At 46.0% G+C, this 19,975-nt stretch overlaps 2 protein-coding genes and 2 long non-coding RNA genes across 5 annotated transcripts; all 4 read left to right on the top strand.

Moving 5' to 3' along the window:
• Positions 1 to 436: 436 nt before the first annotated feature.
• Positions 437 to 10,400, top strand: LOC132460827 (clathrin interactor 1-like). Of its 2 annotated transcripts, XM_060055741.1 has the most exons (12): positions 438 to 629; positions 2,858 to 2,962; positions 3,211 to 3,307; positions 3,831 to 3,939; positions 4,653 to 4,868; positions 5,855 to 6,029; positions 6,480 to 6,696; positions 7,650 to 7,731; positions 7,841 to 7,918; positions 8,009 to 8,307; positions 8,429 to 8,609; positions 8,714 to 10,400. In XM_060055741.1, the coding sequence occupies exons 1-12, from the start codon at positions 598 to 600 to the stop codon at positions 9,082 to 9,084; spliced, it is 1,962 nt and encodes a 653-aa protein (XP_059911724.1). In that variant the 5' UTR covers positions 438 to 597; the 3' UTR covers positions 9,085 to 10,400. The 2 variants fall into 2 exon arrangements, with proteins under 2 accessions (XP_059911725.1, XP_059911724.1); XM_060055742.1 differs by lacking the exon at positions 7,841 to 7,918 and having other exon boundaries at positions 437 to 629.
• Positions 4,875 to 5,679, top strand: LOC132460942 (uncharacterized). Its single transcript, XR_009526480.1, has 2 exons — positions 4,875 to 5,234; positions 5,344 to 5,679. It is a non-coding gene; the product is annotated as an uncharacterized LOC132460942 (long non-coding RNA).
• A 1,907-nt stretch (positions 10,401 to 12,307) lies between the features above and the next one.
• On the top strand, positions 12,308 to 14,010 carry LOC132460949 (uncharacterized). The gene is made up of 2 exons (XR_009526487.1): positions 12,308 to 12,600; positions 13,605 to 14,010. It is a non-coding gene; the product is annotated as an uncharacterized LOC132460949 (long non-coding RNA).
• Positions 14,011 to 15,916: 1,906 nt separating this feature from the next.
• Positions 15,917 to 19,772, top strand: LOC132460838 (transcription factor SOX-30-like). Its single transcript, XM_060055766.1, has 5 exons — positions 15,917 to 16,696; positions 16,792 to 17,052; positions 17,338 to 17,502; positions 18,347 to 18,785; positions 19,126 to 19,772. Exons 1-5 carry the CDS (start codon positions 16,192 to 16,194, stop codon positions 19,448 to 19,450), a joined length of 1,695 nt encoding a protein of 564 aa, XP_059911749.1. The 5' UTR covers positions 15,917 to 16,191; the 3' UTR covers positions 19,451 to 19,772.
• The last annotated feature ends 203 nt before the right edge of the window (positions 19,773 to 19,975 follow it).

Raw genomic sequence — 19,975 nt, 5'->3', positions numbered from 1 at the left:
CACCAGCAACTGTAACCGATTAGGTGTGCTTAATACTTATGGCAATATGACAAATATAGCTTTTGACGCATATTGAACGTAGGCCTCATGGTATCACACTGACAACTGCAAACCTGCATGATTGTATGATGATCATCGTGACATGCAATGATTTATGTCCATCACTATCAGTTGATAATCACTTATACAAAGTAAGCAAATTTACAATGATATTAGGCCTACTGCTCCACTGGCTGGATGAATAATACAGGACACAATCGCCGTAACCGTTCCTTGTGTCCACAATTGTTTGGATTGCATTGTGGACTGGGACAGATATTGCCCCCCTGGATGTTAAGATGCTCCAGCGTTGCCGGCTCTACGTACGAGACAGGGGGCCAGCTACGTCGCCGTTACGTACGCACGTAGGAGAGACAGGGGAGGGCCCTGCTACGTGCCCGTTACGCACACACGCAGGGAGGTTTCTGTAGCAACAGCAGCTGATGCTGTAGCGCGGCGGCGGCTCGAGGACGGAGGTCTGCGGCATCAGCGGCTTCTGAGGCGGGGCGACTCATTCTCACGGCGGGGGGTTCGCGGTCGCATGGGGATATCCTAAATATGTGGAAGGTCAGAGAACTAGTGGATAAAGCGTGAGTATGATTTAAAAGTAAGCTAATTGGTTTAGCAGCTGGGCTCGTGCAGCCCCTTGCGCTGACAGAGGATGCTGTGACGTCAAACGCCACTCAGCTGTTAGCTTGAACGCTATCAGCTGGATGGCTAGGCGCCAATTACACCTTGCGGCCAGTCGTTATAGTTTTAGAAATGCACATATCATGCTTTTATTAGACCTACTTAGATTTGATAGGTGATCAAGTGGCTCTCTTATAAATGTGGAGCCAAGTCTGTCCCCGATCGAGGATGAACCCATGCAGCGAGCTAATTCTCTTAGCACGGCTAAGAGAATTAGCTAGCTGTATGGGTTCATCCTCGAGCCTCAGTTCTCTTCCTCTACTGAGGAGCCTTGGCGCCTCGGGAGCCTTCAAGGGCTCCATGAATAACCACTATCGAGAGAGAATAACTTCCTCGCTCTGTTGAAGGGCACAATAATGGACACATGTAGATGATAGATGCATCATTGAGACTTCACCGCCCCCAGCGAGGCCTAGCGTGTCCTTTCCTGCCATAGGACTAGAGCCTTTTATTGCGCCACATGGCTGGCCATCATTTAGAACAATTAAATAAAACATGCAACACTGTTGGTGGTTAACAAACAAGAATGTGAATTATCTAATCTCCATTATTGTTACACATGTTTAAGTAGTGTGACATGTAGGGGTAACTTTGTCAGCACAAATAATTCGTCCCATTCAAACGGGTCAGTTCTGATGTCCAGTCTAGGGCTTGCTGCTCCTGCTATCTCTTCTTCTTAACAAGATTTGTATCGATTCAGGAAATGTACATTATTTTACAGGTGACCAGGTTTACCAGGACAGGGTAGTTTTCTCTTTCTCTTATAATGTTTGTAATTCATTCCAGCAAAATCGTAATATATCATAAAGCCATGTATATGTTTGAAGTATTATGCATTCCTTTTAATCTTCAAAGTTGTCATTTAGGACGCTCTAAACTGCACTTAACTTTTATCTGGAGTTATTCCAAAAAACACATCACAGCTTTTTTTGGAATGATATAATTGATCTGGAAGTGACATGTTATTTCACTCCCTCTTCATGGTGTTGGTAGACACCATCTATCTCTAGGTAGAGATAGATGGATACTATTTACATAGATAGATGGATAATATGTAGGTAGATAGATAATATCTAGGTATCTCGCAGAGAAAATGTAATTGGGCACATTGAACACACAGAACACAAACAAACTTCAAAGACCTGCATCAGGAGCTCAATGGGGCCGTAGAACAAAGCTATAACAGAACGGTTGTGTCCGGCTGTCTCCTCTACGCACAAGCACACACAGACACACATTTCATGTGTGTGTGTCATGAAAACAACCATACCCATTGTCGCCTATGAGTTTGTGTTCCTTGTGTTTTGTGTCTAGGTGTGCCGACCAGGTTACAGAAGAGAGCTTTCTTTCATTATTCATAGGGCAGAGATGTTCTTTTTTGGATAGAGAATCCCTCTGCCTGCCTTTCATCTTGCTTTGTTTTCTTGGCAGAAATATATTCAGTGGATGGGCCTTTAGTAGCTGCAGATGTGTTTTACTGTTTCTATTTTTTGTGTGTGTAATACTTTGACATTTGCAGCCCGACCGTGTGTGAAACTATATGACTTCTCGTCATATAAAGCTAGATGAGGTTTTCTTGGGTCGGTTAGGATTTCAGTAGTGATCCATTTTATGGTTCCAACTTCCTGGTTGACGGATACATTTAATTGAAAAGGTATTAAAGATCCCATATCATGCTTCTTTTTAGGGTTAATAATTTCATTTGGGGTTACTGCAAGAATAGGGTTACAAACTTACCAGCCTGTATGTTCATATACCCCTTATCATTCTCACTGTTTTAAAACGTTCAGTTTTGTACCATGTCGCTTTAAGACCCCCTTCAGAGTAGCCAAGTTTGGAGGTCTAAGGGAGGCGACCCGACTGTAGAAAGCAAATGTATTCCTTCATAATGTCACGTGTTAATGCTGGGTGACTTCACGGACGCCGCAACCATATTGTTTAGCACCTTCGGTGTACACCCATGTGACGTGGGATTCCCAGACCCTGGTGTCAGGGGGTCAGGAGGACGGGGGGCAGAGGGTTGGAAGGATGTTGGGCGGGGTTGGCTGTGTGTCGTCCTGGACGTCTTGATCAAAAGCGACGTGTCCAGAGCTTCCCCCGGCTGAGGCGCTGTGTTCTGTTTCCCCAGCACCAATGTGGTGATGAACTACTCAGAGATCGAGTCCAAGGTGAGAGAGGCCACCAACGATGACCCCTGGGGCCCCTCGGGCCAGCTGATGGGAGAGATAGCCAAGTAAGACAAACACTCACTCACTCTGTACTATTGTACGCACTGGTGTTCAAGTGCATCGATTATAAAACCCCAAATAAAAAACTTTGTGCACACATATTCCAGAAGATGGACACTAATGCTGTGTGTGTGTGTGTGTGTGTGTGTGTGTGTGTGTGTGTGTGTGTGTGTGTGTGTGTGTGTGTGTGTGTGTGTGTGTGTGTGTGTGTGTGTGTGTGTGTGTGTGTGTGTGTGTGTGTGTGTGTGTGTAGGTCGACCTTCATGTATGAGCAGTTCCCAGAGGTGATGAACATGCTATGGACCAGAATGCTCAAGGACAACAAGAAGAACTGGAGACGGGTCTACAAGGTACAGTAACCATGTCGAGGCAGTACAATGGAAGACTATCCTTATTGTGAAGGAGATTGGTAGTTATTAAAGTTCCTCTTGTTCCTTTCTGAAGGCCCACTTTGTGCAGCCGTTCATGGAGCTGTGCGGTGCTTCACTGCTGCATGGTTGTCTTGAACAGGGTTCATCTGAAGTCTAGAGAATGGTTGTCTTGAAAAATTATTATGGCAGAATGGGTTAAATATGTCACTTCCTGTTAGACTTTGAGCAGCAAACTAAACCATAACGTTAATGGTTAAGGTCTTGGCTGTGTGTGGTCAGAAGATACTTGAGGCAAGCTTACCATCAGCTTGCTTGATGGTAAGGTAGCACCCTGTGTGTTTTTATAAATGTGTGTAGCTGACCAGGAAGAGCAGCAGAGGATGCCCCGTTGCAATAGTGCACTGACTAAAAGGAACTGCACTGAACCAGAAGCCCTCTTTTCACCAATCAATCCGTTTTTAGCTCCATCTAACGTGGATATATTTTCTCTCTCCCCTCCCAGGCTTTACTCTTGCTGGCCTATTTGATTAGAAATGGGTCAGAACGAGTGGTCACCAGCGCCCGGGAACACATTTACGACCTGCGATCGCTAGAGAACTACAACTTTATCGGTAACAACACAGCTGTTTAGTTTCATATAACTTTATTCCTATAACCCTCCATTCAAAAACTCCTAGCCTCTAAGGGGGTCACAGGACAGATGTATTAGACAAGAGCCCTTTTAACTCGTAGCCACTAGGTTCATAGGTCCAGATATATTTGACAGTACCTTCCAACTTGTAGTCTCCAAGGGTGTCATAGGTCCAGATGTATTAGACCGGATCCCTTCTAACTTGTAGCCACTCTGGTTATTATTTTGTTGAAGGAACAAAGTGTATCGGAGGTGGCAGATTTTTTTTCACATTTAGTTAAAATGAGAATGGCCTTCATCATTTTACTTTCTAGATTTCAATTGTGTTGGATTATGACCTAAATTGTTGTGGTTATTACTTACAATGATGGTAGTGCTTTACAGTATTCCAATACTGCTATATATCCGAAGAGGCCCTGGAATCTCGTTTTTTCCTCCAGTGTGATTCAAACATGTGGCAACAAAGGGCTCATATATGGCTCACATATTTGTCTGCATGGTTCAGGAGTTTTGTAGTGTCCTTGAACATTTAGCTGAAAATGCCCCCATCACCTTTTGGGTACGGTAACAACTGACCCTCAAGTTCACTCTGCAGGCCTACATTATGACTGGGGTATCTTTTAGAGCTGCCTCACAGTGGTCCGAGGAGCGGAGCGTTCCCTAATGAGCGTTCCATGCCGTGTGTTTTCCCAGACGAGGGCGGGAAGGACCAGGGCATCAACGTGCGGCAGAAGGTGAAGGAGATGGTGGAGTTTGTTCAGGACGACGACCGGCTGCGGGAGGAGAGGAAGAAGGCCAAGAAGAACAAAGACAAATACATCGGGGTCTCCTCGGACAGCAGGGGCGGTACAGGGGGGGCAGTCTGCGGGGGGCCAGTGGGGGGTGCACTAGGAGGCAACTTCAAGAACTGTGAGTCCAGTACCCGATGTCTAAACGCTGTGATGGTCATTTAGAGCTGGGGGTTACTAATGCAAAACAAATGAGTGTATTTGTTTCAACACTATTTATTGACTTGACGTACCCCAAATGTATAATATAGGATTCCCAGAAGCTTTCCTATGCTTGAAGTGACTGGTTATGAGTGCACAGGCAAAACGTCCCACCAGGTCTCTTGCATATATTGCTCATCTTGATTTGTTAACCAGACCTTCACAAAACCAGTAAAAGCAGTAAAAAAAACAGTTTTAAACTTCATCACCATTTTGTCAAAGATGATGACGAGTCACAGATGATGTTGCTGGTCTACTCATAGCAATTTCCGCCATAAGGAGGATGGTCATGTCCCCCACAGCATCTCATTCTGAGGGCCTGCCCCTAGCTCTCATAGTTTCTGATGAGGTGAAGCAGCCCAGCATCTCTTCCAGGGGGGTTTCAGCCTGTTCAGGTGCTGCAGGTTGAAAGACTCAGAACTTCACAGACAAAAGGCTGCTGTGGCTTTCTCCCAGTCACCCAATCACAGATTAGGTCAACTGTCCAACTGCTGTTTAATTTCAGAACGGTGTTGGTTGTTGCATGTAAAGACTCTTTCACAAATCAAAAATAATGTTTATGTCTGTATACGTTGCTCGTGAATGTTTAACAAGAATTGATCGCCGCTATGTTGAACGAGCAATTAGGAGCCAACATGGCACGTTGTCATAGAAACGGTAAAAAAAAAAAAAAAAGAACAGGGAGGCAGAAATGCTACGTCCCAGTGCTTCCCACCGCCATGCCTGTGCATTTCTGAGAGAAACACACCGGGGACATGGTCCCAAACATGTCCTTCCTACTCTAAATCTTCCATTTGTCTTTCACTACCATATCTTGGTATCTAACATCCTGGCCATTCCCATCGGTCTGATTGGTATGCGTTGGTCGGTTCAGCTGTCAGTTTTTTGTCCTTGCTCTGCCTCCAGCTGGAAGTGGAGAGTTAGACCGGAGCAAATGGGATGAGGACTGGGACAAGAGCAAAGGGGCGTTCCCCTTCAGCGAGAAGCTCGGGGAGATCAGCGACAAGATCGGCAGCACCATCGACGACACACTCAACAAGTTCAGGAAGAAGGAGCGGGACGACTCCCCCGACAGAACCAGGTAACTACAGGAACACACACACAGACAGACAGACACAGGAACAACACACACAGACAGACACACGAACAACACACAGACAGACAGACAGAGGAACAACACACAGGAACAGCACACACACAGACATAGGAAACTCACACATACAGGAGTAACACGCCACATGCAAATACTCTATTTCCAAATGCAGATACTTGTGCACACACGTACGCACGCACACACAACTTCCCAATAGACCACAAAGCCCATCTTCAGACGAACTCCTGAATAGAAATTTTTTCATGGAGAGTTTGTGTTCCTCTTATGCTTCTTCTATTCATATTGCATTGTTGAGGTGCCTGAGACTCAAGAATTTCATTGCCAGCGACTGCTGCTGTAATTGTTGTGCATATGACAAATAAACCATCTTGAATCTTGAATGACAACACAGCTTTATGTTATCCCCGGTTGCCATAGTGATGGCGACGAAGACCGGGCATCCAGGAACGGCCGGCAGGAAAAGCTGGAGTTCAAAGACGAGGAGGAGACGGTGACCACCAAGAGCATCCAGATCACCCAGGCCACCGAGACCACCACCACCACCACCAGGAAACGCAGCGGGGCCCCGGGCAGCAAGACCCTGGACCTGGGAGCAGCCGCCCACTACACCGGGGACGGCAGCCCCGAGGAGAGGGTAGGACACACCGGACCCTCCGTCAAACACACACCGGACCCTGGGTCAAACACACACCGGACCCTCTGTCAAACACACACAACACACACCGGACCCTGGGTCAAACACACACCGGACCCTCTGTCAAACACACACAACACACACCGGACCCTGGGTCAAACACACACCGGACCCTCTGTCAAACACACACAACACACACTGGACCCTGGGTCAAACACACACCGGACCCTCTGTCAAACACACACAACACACACCGGACCCTGGGTCAAACACACACAACACACACCGGACCCTGGGTCAAACACACACCGGACCCTGGGTCAAACACACACCGGACCCTCTGTCAAACACACACAACACGCACCGGACCCTGGGTCAAACACACACCGGACCCTGGGTCAAACACGCACCGGACCCTGGGTCAAACACACACAACACGCACCGGACCCTGGGTCAAACACACACCGGACCCTGGGTCAAACACGCACCGGACCCTGGGTCAAACACACACCGGACCCTCTGTCAAACACACACAACACACACTGGACCCTGGGTCAAACACACACCGGACCCTCTGTCAAACACACACAACACACACCGGACCCTGGGTCAAACACACACCGGACCCTGGGTCAAACACACACCGGACCCTCTGTCAAACACACACAACACGCACCGGACCCTGGGTCAAACACACACCGGACCCTGGGTCAAACACGCACCGGACCCTGGGTCAAACACGCACCGGACCCTGGGTCAAACACACACCGGACCCTGGGTCAAACACACACCGGATCCTGGGTCAAACACACACCGAACCCTGGGTCAAACACACACCGGACCCTGGGTCAAACACACAGCGGACCCTGGGTCAAACACACACCGGACCCTGGGTCAAACACGCTTTTCGTTTGGTGAGATGTTGACTTTTTTCCTCTTTCTTGTGGATCTAGACGTCTGTCAGGCTATCTCCCAGCAGTGGTCTGGCGGACCTGCTCATGGTTGACCACCCACCTCATCCTGGAGCTGCCTCGGGTAGGCTGCTTCACCTCACATCCACATGGGATTCAGGGTTTGAAAAAGGAGTTCTCTGCTGAAATAGACGCCTGCTGGTGTGTTTGGTGTTTGGTGTCTGTGTTTTCAGGCAGCAGTTCAGAGCTCATTGCTGGGTTTGCTGACTTCTCTTCCCCCGCAGCTTCTGCTAGCCTCCCATCCAACATGGGTACCTCCCTCTTCCCCCTTTTAAAGCTGTATTTTGGATGAACTTGACTTATGTAGTGAGCAACAAAGCTAACCATCCCCTGTCCTGCAGGTGCTGCCACACCAAATGGGAATGGAGAGTTTGGGGATTGGAATGCATTTTCTACCCCACCATCATCTGCCACAGCTTCGTCTCAGCCTTCCACTGACCTGTTTGGCAACGTCCAATCAGCCACTGCCCCTGGACACGATGCTGTTCCACCCTCTGCTGAGCTTTTTGACCTCATGGGCGGGACAAACAATTCACTGACCAATCAGCATGCAACGATGTGCACGTCTCAGAGCTTGACTTTCTCTCTTGGGGGGACAACTGTTTCCATGCCAACGATGCCACTCTCCCGCTCCCAGCAGGTGGGTGTGTCTGTCAAAATTGTATTTCTGTAATGGTAACGTATGATTGTCCATTAAAGGATCTTGGATATCTTATAGAGATAAACATTAGAGCGGTCACGGTATTACTTCTGTGTTTCAGAGCATGGGGGGTCTGGTGTCCCAGGGGCCAATTGGGCCGCAGCAGAAGTTGGGGGCCGGAGGTCAGACGCCGTTGGGGTCCACCTGGTCTGATCCCTCCGTCAACATCAGCCTCGACTTCCTGTCGTCTGGCCTCAACTCCAAGACGCCCCCCACTCTCAACAATATCATCCAGCAACAAGGTAGACGAGACCTTTTGCAACTGGCATTTCTAACAATTTACGCTAAAATAATTGCGTCTGTGTTGGACGGCAAAATATGAATGACTGAACTTGTATTTCTGCAGGCCTGCCCCCAGTCAATCTGCTGCCCCAGAACTTTGGGGGGCTAAACCTCAGCTCCCTGCCCCCGGCCACCCCACTCAGAACACCCAATCCTATGATGGCCAGCAGCGCCATGGGCATGCCTGCATCCATGGCAACGGGGACCATGGGAATGGGCATGAGTGGAATCCCAGTGAGCCAAGGCATCATGGGGATGAACATGAGCATGAACATGGGCCTGACGGCTCCGGTGATGATGGGCAGCATGGCTGGCCTGGGCATGCCTGCCGCGGGGATGCCCGCCTTGGGCCTGGCTCACGCCATCGCCCCGGTCATGGTGCCACCCAAACAAGATGCCTTCGGTAACTTTGGCAACTTTGACTTCGGAAAATGAAGAAGTTCTTTCATGAATGCATGTCTGACTCTGAGGTGTGTATGTGAAAGAGGGGTGAAGACGAGATAAAGACTAGGAGATAACAGGAGGACTTCCTGAAGAACAGCGTGGTTTCCCATCTGGCTCTTGTTTCTCAGGATTCCAGTTGTTGGTCGGCATGTTTTGGACTAATGAAGGGGGGGAAGGGGGTGCATTTTTTGCTGTTAGGGCGTAAAACGGCTCTGCTCGTCAACTATGAAGTGTAAGTGCACCGGTTGACCACTAGAGGGACAAATAGGTGTATCACGTATGAAGTGTTATGGTGTTGTTTTCTTGAGACCAATTTAATTGCCCATTTATTATATAATGGATATTTAACGAAAACAGATCTGCACTGTCACATCACCTCATTTTATTTTTGTTTAGAAATTATTTTCCACGTGTAGCATTTGGATGTGCTATAGCCTACCATGGCCTTTTTCTTTTGACCATGAAAACTAAAGTGTATCCAAGAAAGTGAAATATCCTACTGCTTACCTGGGGATAAGGATTAGTTCTGACCCCTATATCTTTTATAAAGAGCGTCCCCTCCTCAAACCTTGGACACTTGTACTTGTGTACACGGTGTAAGGGCTGAAGGGAGTGTCATCAGTATTTGGATCATGCCACTGATCCTCAGGTCCTTAAGAATGCTATTCCATATAATTTTGAATTAAGCTATAGTATGTTTTTACTATACACAAAATGTTTGCTAAAAGTAGTTTGAGTTTGTTCAATCTTAGCCTATAGTTTAAATGTAAACTTTTCCCCTCATAAATAATGGCAGAGCAACATAATCACAGCCCACACCAAACTTTTTGGTACCCTGAGCATCTTAGATTCATACCAAGCAAAAATCTTTAGAACAGTCAACCATGTCAAAACTTGGGTCACTTTGTGTTGCTAGCAGAAGTGTGTGTGTGTGTGTGTGTGTGTGTGTGTGTGTGTGTGTGTGTGTGTGTGTGTGTGTGTGTGTGTGTGTGTGTGTGTGTGTGTGTGTGTGTGTGTGTGGAGATGCAAAGAAGAGCCTGATGGTTCTGCACTCCAATGACCAAATCTTTATTTTACTAAAGGCCTAACGTTACTCAGAGGGATCGTTATTTGTTCCACAGCTGTTTGTCTTCATTGTCTCGCAGGTTATGTTTGTATACTTGAAAGCTACTAAAATACTTTGTATTAAACTGTGAATGATAGAATAACTCACCCTTTTCCTTTGCAGTCCATTCATTTGATTGAAACCAACCTGTATCTCTGTAGCCTACTTCTCGGCAGCTCATTAAATTATATTATTTAAAACATCCTATACATACATTGTTTGGTTTTTTGGTGATCATTGTGAAGACAACCAAAACAAAAGCAAACTTGTAACTTAAGTAAATCTACTCCATCCCTAAACTATAGCAAGCTTAACCACCGTCCTCAGGTCATCGGAGTGTTTCTGTCGAAGTTAAGTAGGCCTATAGAGTTAGAATCATGCCAAAACCCCTCACACACGCAAAACGTGTTTTGCTCACGCATAACGATTCACACGCACACAAAACGTGTTTTACTCACGCACAATGGATTCACACACACGCTCAGTGTGGTTTGCAAATACAAAACATCATTCACAAACTAATGCATTTTGCTTCAGAAACAAATAGTTTGTTTTACACAAAGTACAAAAAAAAATCCTTCAAGTACACAAAACAATTCTACAAGTACGGAACGCTGAAAACTGCGCGTGGATCGGAACTCGGAAGGCATTTGCGCACGGATCAGCAAGGCGGAAAATTCGAGTAGGGTCCGACTGCGTCCTGCGTCCTAGAAATACACGCCCCTCGTGGGAAATACACGCCCCTCGTGGGAAATACACGCCCCGCGTGTGAAATACACGCCTATACAGAGTAGGGTCGGGGGCGTAGTCGGCCCTGATTGGTCTGATTCACGACGGCGTCTCTTCTCTTGTCGAACCTACTCCGGAGATGTAACGAACTGGTCAACAGCAGACAGCAGAAAGATTATTGCCTCGATTGATTTGGTAAGTGGACTGCATTATCAGTCAGAGATCGTATACTGTCATTGTTCTTGGTGTAGTTCTACTTTAAATGTTCATGTACACTCACAGCGTAATAATGTGTCGTCAATCCAACCACAAATTGGCTGCGTTTTTGGGATGTCTCTGCTAACTTTTCTTTTATGTTGATATTGCTTAAGCTTAACAGTTGTTGCTTTTCATGTTACCTATTTAATTGTTAAGTACCGCGTTTGATGCCGTGTTGGTTTTTGTCGCAATATACTCTCACTGGTTTGTATTGATTTGATTATCATCATTTCGCCGTGTTACCGATTTGAAGTTGTCATCCCATGGCTATGTGGTTAGCCCCTGACTTGCCTAGTTTCCCATAGCTCATTTTGGAAGGTGGTCACGTTCCCCTGACTTGCCAAAGTTAAAGTCGTTACTAGGCAATCACGTTCCCCTGATTTGCCTAGTTTCCTTTTATGTTTTGCATCTTTCTCACTTTGCTGTCTAACCTGACAACTGTACAATGCTTGTCATCAAATTTGTATTAGGGTTGTTGCGCAACAATTGATGCCTGGCACCTGGACCGAGGAGACTGGCTTGGACATTGAGGTAATAATTGCTGAGATAACAAGCACATCAGGAAAATGTGTGTAGGGCTATGACTGTTCATCTTACAACCTGTTTTATGGCACAGGGTGTTCCACAACAACTATATGGCATCGACTGTGGAGTCTTTATGGTCATGGTGAGTTACCATGCTCCATTCATTTGCTTTATCATACCTTTTTTAACACACAGCATTTTATTTGCTAATGTTATAATGGCCAATTTTTTTTCTAAGATGACTATAAACTAGTCTTAACTGCCTAAGCATGCCAATTGCTGGTAAAATCACACCCTGCCTATGATCACAACCCAACATTATTACATTCTATGTTCTACAGTACTCCTGGTACATTACCATGGACGCGCACTTCGATTTCAACGTTGTAAGTACTATCTGTGCTAGCGTCAGTATTTAGAAGCAGCATCATAATGGTTATGTGGTAAACTTCATTTTAATGTTCCTCTTCAGTTGGATATGCCTCATCTCAGGAGGTGGTGGAGCAAGCTCCTTTTGGACAACTACGGGATTGAAGGGTATGGATCTTAACCTACAAATGCAAAATAAATACATTTTTCATGTTGGCTTGGCAACCCTGTGTGTGTGTGTGTGTGTGTGTGTGTGTGTGTGTGTGTGTGTGTGTGTGTGTGTGTGTGTGTGTGTGTGTGTGTGTGTGTGTGTGTGTGTGTGTGTGTGTGTGTGTGTGTGTGTGTGCGGTGCGTGTTTTTTTTTCTTTGACTTTCTTTCTGTCTTTCTTTCCCTTTCTTTCTACTGCAGATGTGGCAAAAGATTCTGTCATTTCACCCAAGAAGGACACCAGATGGTGAATGGACTCCTGGCACCGGTGTTCCGGGTAACGCGGAAGCGGAAGCGGAAGGTTTTGACCAAGGTAAGAAGTTATGTTTCTTATATACACCTATTGCTGTAATAACCCTAACCCGAAATATTGTAGAAGGGGCCCCTGCGAGATGTTTGGCTACGCCACACACACACACACACACACACACACACACACACACACACACACACACACACACACACACACACACACACACACACACACACACACACACACACACACACACACACACACACACACACACACACACACACACACACACACACACACACACACACACACACATCTGCTCTGCCTCTGGGTCCCAATTCTGGGGGCCCTCTTCTCCGTCCCCTTAATTTTGTACTTTTTTTTGTGTTAACTTATACCTGCCAATGCCTCTTGTGTTTCCCATTTTTAATAATAATTGTATCCCTTAATGTTATTGCACATATTTTGTATTTACTTTTTTATTTACTTTAAATGCTTATGTGTAATGACCTTCCCTTTCTCTATAATAAAAAAATGTAGCCTACCCTTATGGCCTGAGTCATGTTTCCCTTACTAAGAATTCCCTATCGTATGCATAAGTATTGTCTGTAAACAATACAAGTGGAATAGGGGCGAAAATGTACAATTCTAAGGCTTGTATCCTTTAAGTAACTTTACTTTGTACCTCTGTAAAGCCAAGTATATGCATTTGACATCACAGTTATCAGTAAATGCAAATTCGGTTTCTCTTCATTACTCTTTGGTCAGCCTGACATTTTCAGAGCAAATTCCAATAAATATTTTTGTGAATATTAAGAGCCAGAATTTAAATGACACCGCCCATGAGCAAAATATTACACTAACTTTTTAACTCCACTGTTAGTACTGTATATATAGCCAGATACAATAGGTCAGATGACTATAGTTGAATAGTTTTGTTCATCATTGAAAACTCATCAGTAGTAGCCTTCGTTAGCATACCATTGTGTGGTTTTGCGAGAGTAGGATGTCAATTATTGTTTTTTTTGCCAAGTACAGACACAAATTATTTTTCTTTCTTCAAGGCAGATGATGTTTTCCTGAAGGACACAATTGAGGCAGCAGCATGGTGCCAGTTGCAGACCTTCACCGACCACGTTTCTCTCCCGATGGTCATTGGGGTGGAAGGTGCAGAGCAGCAGGCATTATTAGCAGAGCTGAAATCCGTTGACCGCAGTTGCCCGGAAGAAAGCCTAAACAGGATTGAACCGTTCCAGTTCTTCTTCAATTCAAAGAAGGACTACGAAATGTTCTGTGTGGAGATGTTTGACCGGAGAAAGCTGAAAGTGTTTGCTTCTTGGGAGTAGCGACATTTTACCCATTGTTTTAATTGAACTGGGGGACCGGGGGCCGATTCTTTATGTTATCATTTATATAACCAGTTCTAAAACCATTTTCATTTGTCTTTATAAATAAAATGATGTCACGGTATTATCAGTTGTTTCTTACCAACTTGATAGTCTACACCACATTCTGTGCACATTTCACTGCCAGCCACTCTGACATGGTTAGAGTGGAACAGCTTCGTAACAGAAGAGTTAACGATGACGTTGGAAAATTACTCCCCGATCTCAGTAGGAAATCACAATCCTACGTTACTCCCCGATCTCAGTAGGAAATCACAATCCTACGTATTACGTCATCACGCTGAGATTGGTCAGTCGAGGGGCGTGTATTTCCCACGAGGGGCGTGTATTTCTACACGGGGCGTGTCTTGCCAGGACGCAGGACGCAGTCGGACCCTATAGAGTGGCGAAGTCACGCCCCTTCCGGTAGGGCTCATGGGACCTATGAGATCGAAAAATATGAATGGGTGTCAATGGAGAGAAAATAATTATTTTCTGGTCCCAGTCTTTATATGCCCTGGATTACACGTATGTTGTTTGTGGATTTAAATGATAATTTTTCATGCAAACAAAACTAAAAATGTTCATGAAGAAGTTAGATTATTTTAGGTTTTATGTGAGGCCGCTTTGTGAACTACAGCTCTTCGCTGCTCTCAACGCATATGATATACGTCACCACACCCGCCCTTGGAACTCGGCACAGAGATGGCGATCTCTCTGCCCCACTTCACCGCTTTTTCCAAGGGGAGGATAAAAGCATCGAAAGAGGTGAAAACCATTATAAATCGGGGCACGTGCAGAATTTCAGTGATGCCGATGGGAAGATTGTCGGTCTTCTCCACGCCAGTCGCAGGGAGCGTGACGTCACATACGAGCCGTGTAGTCTTTCTCGTTGTGTTTTCTCTACAGCCTTTATCTGAACAATTGCACAATAAACGGTCGAACTCTTTGCATGAAAAATTATCCTTTAAATCCACAAACAACATATGTGTAATCCAGGGCATATAAAGACCGGGACCAGAAAATAATTATTTTCTCTCCATTGACACCCATTCATATTTTTCGATCTCATAGGTCCCATGAGCCCTACCGGAAGGGGCGTGACTTCGCCACTCTATAGGATCCGTGCGCAAATGCCTTCCGATCCACGCGCAGCTTTCATTGTTCCGTACTTGTAGAATTGCTTTGTGTACTTGAAGGATTTTTCACAAACTAATGCAAAATGCATTAGTTTGTGAATGATGTTTTGTATTTGCAAACCACACTGAGCGTGTGTGTGTGTGTGTGTGTGTGTGAATCATTGTGCGTGAGTAAAACACGTTTTGTGTGCGTGTGAATCGTTATGCGTGAGCAAAACACGTTTTGCGTGTGTGCGGGGTTTTGGCATGATTCTAACTCCATAGTTAAGGACCGCAGGTCATCATTAGCTGTGTTCGAAATCGTTCCCTATCATGGATGTAGTGCACTAAATAGGGTGCACGCCATTTTCTAGGGTGTTCGAATTCTCAGTGGTCCACTATATAGGGCACTATATAGTGGACTTAAAATAGGGTACATACGATGTTCCCTACATGTTACTCCCGTATACCACAATGCAATGCGGTAGTATTTTTCCAGGGGAGAAGAAGAAGCTGAATAACCGCGAAAACGAATACATTTAATGATGGAGTCTCCGGCTTTCGTTTAGAAAATGTCAACAATTTATTTGGGATTTAACATAGAATATTAAACATTCAAAATTAATTAAACAAGGAAATGTAACATTCAACATCAATACAACCTCCAGCTTTTGTCGTGAGTGCCCGGTTTGTTTACTTGATGTGGGCGCATCTGTCTGCGTCACACAAATACCCGGCGCATTTACTGACGCAAATGACGTTTAGAAATGTTCAGCGTAGTGTCCGAATTCTCGTTCCCTATTCCCTATATAGTGCACTATATCATGTACACTATATAGGGAATAGGGAACGATTTCGAACACAGCTATTGTTTCTACTGTTTTATCCTTTAAACTTGATCAGGTCAGCAGGTCCGCAGGAATTTACCGTACTAAATAAACACGTTCTCTGCGGCGCGCGGGAAGCCAGTTTAAACTCCGTGACAGTTGGACCTCTTATGAATGATCTTTAACCGTAGCCTACTAATGATTTAAACCGTATTAATATTTAACCGTATTAATTATCCTTAAACGTGTTCATGATTTTTAACCGTATTGATGATCTTGAACTGTATCAATAATCTTTAACCGAATTCATTATCTTAAACCATGAAGACACAGAACAAGCGAGGTGTGCAGACGCGTTTTGAAAATATTGATCAGGCAGAAAATCTCGACCTTTTAAGAACCAAACAGCAGAAAATTAGAAAGGTTAAGGACGTGCGAGGGCATGAAACCATAATCGGAACCCAGTGGGAGGCCGAAGATCCGATCCAGATCGACAACTTCGTTCTACACACCATAGCCCGCCAACATGATCCTGGAGACCCGCGGCCCTCCACACCCTCATCGTGTGAAAAGCCTGATTCGGCTCCCGGGCCTGGAGGACTAACAGAGGCCAGTAAGCAACGAGATGCGAGGCCAGGCGGTAACGTTACTCACGCTTTCTCCCCAACCGACGGTGGATATATTCGATCTTTCAACGCGACCTCTGCTGGTCCACGTCCCCCGATCAGTGTCTTCCAGGCCTTTCAGATGTCCCAGACCGGTACCCCGCAACACAGCCCTAAACCCACCGCAGGCCTGGATGTCACTCTCCCTCCCTCAGATGAAGGTGAGACCTTCTGGCACACAACTTTTTTGAAGGGTAAAAAATCAGATCACAACCAATGTTTAGCCTTACATGTTATTTTGTTTCATTCCACAAAGAAAATGTAAAAGTCCTGGTTTTGACCGAGTCACCATACAGCAAAGGATTCAAAAAGGGCAATATCAAAAGGCCAATGAACGCCTTCATGGTGTGGGCTCGTATCAACCGACCGGCCCTGTCCAGGGTCAGCCCTCAGGCCACCAACGCAGACATCAGCATCCAGCTGGGCAACGAGTGGAGCCGGATGAGTGAGGAGCAGAAAAACCCCTACTTTCAGGAGGCTCAGAGACTGAAAAATGTCCATCAGCAGCAGTTCCCTGGTAGGACAAATTCATATGTAACTTCTGGCAGAAATTGGTGTGAGTTTGAATCTCCGCTGGTAAGACCCAGAGCTGTGGCAAATAATAACATACAGTCACCAAACTATCACAACAAAACCACCAAACTATTTTCACCAAAGCACTTTTTCACTTTTATTCGAAAACAGTTGAAGTTTACTTTTACTTTACAAATATGAAACTGGTTACTGGTAGGAATGGAATAGTTGTATTGAAATAGTTTGGGTGATCCTGGCAGAAAAGCCTGTTGATCTGTTTCTACTTCAGGCTGGATCTATCAGCCCCAGAAGAAGAAGGGGGGTCCTGGGGGCCACCGGCCCAGCCCCTCTGATGCCGTCCAGGCTATGGAAGAAGAGCCACGTGGTCAGGCTTCCACCCGTCTCCGCTCAATACAGCCCTCCAACCCTCTCCTCCACAGCGAGCGGGGAGCAGGTGGGACCCCCCGAATGAACATCCCCGTGTGGCTCATCTCTAGTGGACAAGTAGAGGCTTTCACAGCTTCATGTTTAATCTATACCTCTGGGGAGAAATATTAGGCTCTTAATGGGCTACATTGTGCAACCTGACCAATGACTTGTGGAAGGACGACAGGTATGTATTCTGTGTGGATACACCATACATGCTTGCTATACAGCAGGGGTTTTCAAATTGGATGAATGTGAGCCTCCCCTTAGAGTAGGTAAGGACAGCCGATACCCCGCCCCCAAAATAAAATCCCGTCCGCCTGACCTAACAGATGCCTCTTCAGTTATTGACATCTTTTGTGTGTTCCAGGCAATGATGACTTTCAATAACTAATCAAATGTAAATATTGTGAAGGGGATTAGGACTTTCATAGCCTTTGTGGGGATCTGGGGGAACTTGCTCTCCACAGAAAAACAGAAACGCTTTCAGGATCATATTTCCTACGATTTTTGCTGGGTCCTGTCTCGTCCCTTATGGCTGACTTCTGGTGACTTGGGACTAGGAAATGATGCATTTTAAAACTAATACACGCACGCACAATTACCGATATCAATAGAGCTTCATACAGATGCGTATTCTTTCTTTGCGTGTTGCGTGTCACTTTATGCATCATGATGTGTATCGGTTGTGTGTGTTTATGTTTGTACTGGGTTGTTCTTGCCTGTGTGTGCATGTATATTTAGATCAATATATTGATATGTATGTGTGTGTGTTTGTATTATTATATACCCTGGTGTATATCTACCCCAGGTTATAACATCATCTGCAGGAGGGAGATGTCATGCATGCTTTGCTGTGTTCTATCCTTCAGGCTCCAGTCGTCCTGCACCTACCAGTCTACCACCTACCCCTCACAGTCTCCCGTCATCCACCACATCCGTCCCGGTGTTCCCCACTCTGCCTGGCGCCTGGCCATCCAGAGGGGCAGACCCTCGGACCTTGCACACACCAGCCTCAAATCCAGGCCCCTCTCCCTTTCCCAGGCCCTCCCATGCGCTCAACAGCTGCCCCCAGGGCCTTTCTCAGGGCCAACATTCAGACGCAAGATTCCTTCCTGGGCCATCTCCGTCCAGCATGGTCTGCTCCTTTCCTCAGTTCATGCCCATGTCTTGGTCCAACCCAGCTCCTTCCAACCTCTACTCAGCATCTTCTGCTTTGACGCCCCGACCACGCGCCATCTACCCCAACCCTCACTTTGGACCCTGCTACCCCCAAGGATTCTTCAATGGACCGCAGTATTACCCTCAGAGGTGAGGACACCCATCAACGCCTCAGCCACGCAAGTCTGGTTGGGTATAGCTTAATTTTCCTTCTGGTCCATTATACCACAAATCAAACTGCAGTTAAGGTCTGGTTCTTCACTTTATTCTTGTGTTTAGACGTTGCGTTTGGTGTGTGTCCCATTGACCAGGGTTGTTCATTGGGTGTTGGCGGGCTAGACAATGAGCATTGTTTATTTTAGGAAGCATTCAGTCATGAAATGTATTAGTCATAGTTTTTTGGTAGTTACTCTCTGTAGCTCATTGAGATAACGGATCTTAGCTTGACTAACAAAATAAACGACCCTAATCCCGCTCCGCTTTCTAACAGCTACTACGACACCCCCCCCTTGAGGTACGACGTGGCTCTGACGGCCCTCCACCTGGAGTACCTGCAGCGCCAGCAGCAGGCTGCCTGGGTCGGCGGAGCTAGCCCCCCAGGACCTCCGGGGGCTCACCCATACGCTACCCAGACCTTTGGCCCGTGGTTTCAGAACCCGAGTGGCCCGCCGGAGACAGAGGTCCTGGGCGCGTTCCTCCACAGCTCCGGCAGCTCAGCCATGGGCCTCATCCAGAGCCACCAGCTCAGCCTGCCACAGCAGCAGGGAGAGGGGGAGGGATGTGACCAGGAGGATGAGGTGGTCGAAGTGCTCTAGGGGAACCTCCAGCACACGGTTCAGCAAGATCAGTTTTTAATCTCACAATCGTTCTCAATTGTCGTTCTCTAAACTGTATAAGGAATTTTAAAGGTGCATCAAACGTTGAAAATTTAATGGCCAATATTTTTAAATATTATGTGTATATGAATTCTTATTGTGATCGAAACAAATCTTCGAAATGAATTTGTCCATCATATCCGAAGTTATTTCCAACTGGTGAGAACATTGAACAACTGGATACAAGAAACCGCCTGCAAAATGTCTCGCGTGTCAACAGAGAAATGTACCGTCAGCCAATAAATATGAGAACAAATTTCAACACAGAAGACAGACAGTATACCATTTCAGGACGCTACCTTGGTGTTTGCAAATATGAATGCAAATGTGACTGCTTGCCCTCAAGCCAGGGCAGGTGACACACAGTTCCAACAATTAATTAAATATGCATGGCCTTCTAATGCTCTCAAACAAATATATGCCGTGATAGAGAAAGGCCAAAAGATGTTCACAAGTACACTAAAT

The sequence above is a fragment of the Gadus macrocephalus genome, chromosome 7, assembly GCF_031168955.1.
Source record: "Gadus macrocephalus chromosome 7, ASM3116895v1".
NCBI classification, from domain to species: domain Eukaryota; kingdom Metazoa; phylum Chordata; class Actinopteri; order Gadiformes; family Gadidae; genus Gadus; species Gadus macrocephalus.
Note: the sequence above shows the minus strand (reverse complement) of the source record. Positions and strands in the feature narration are given on the sequence as shown.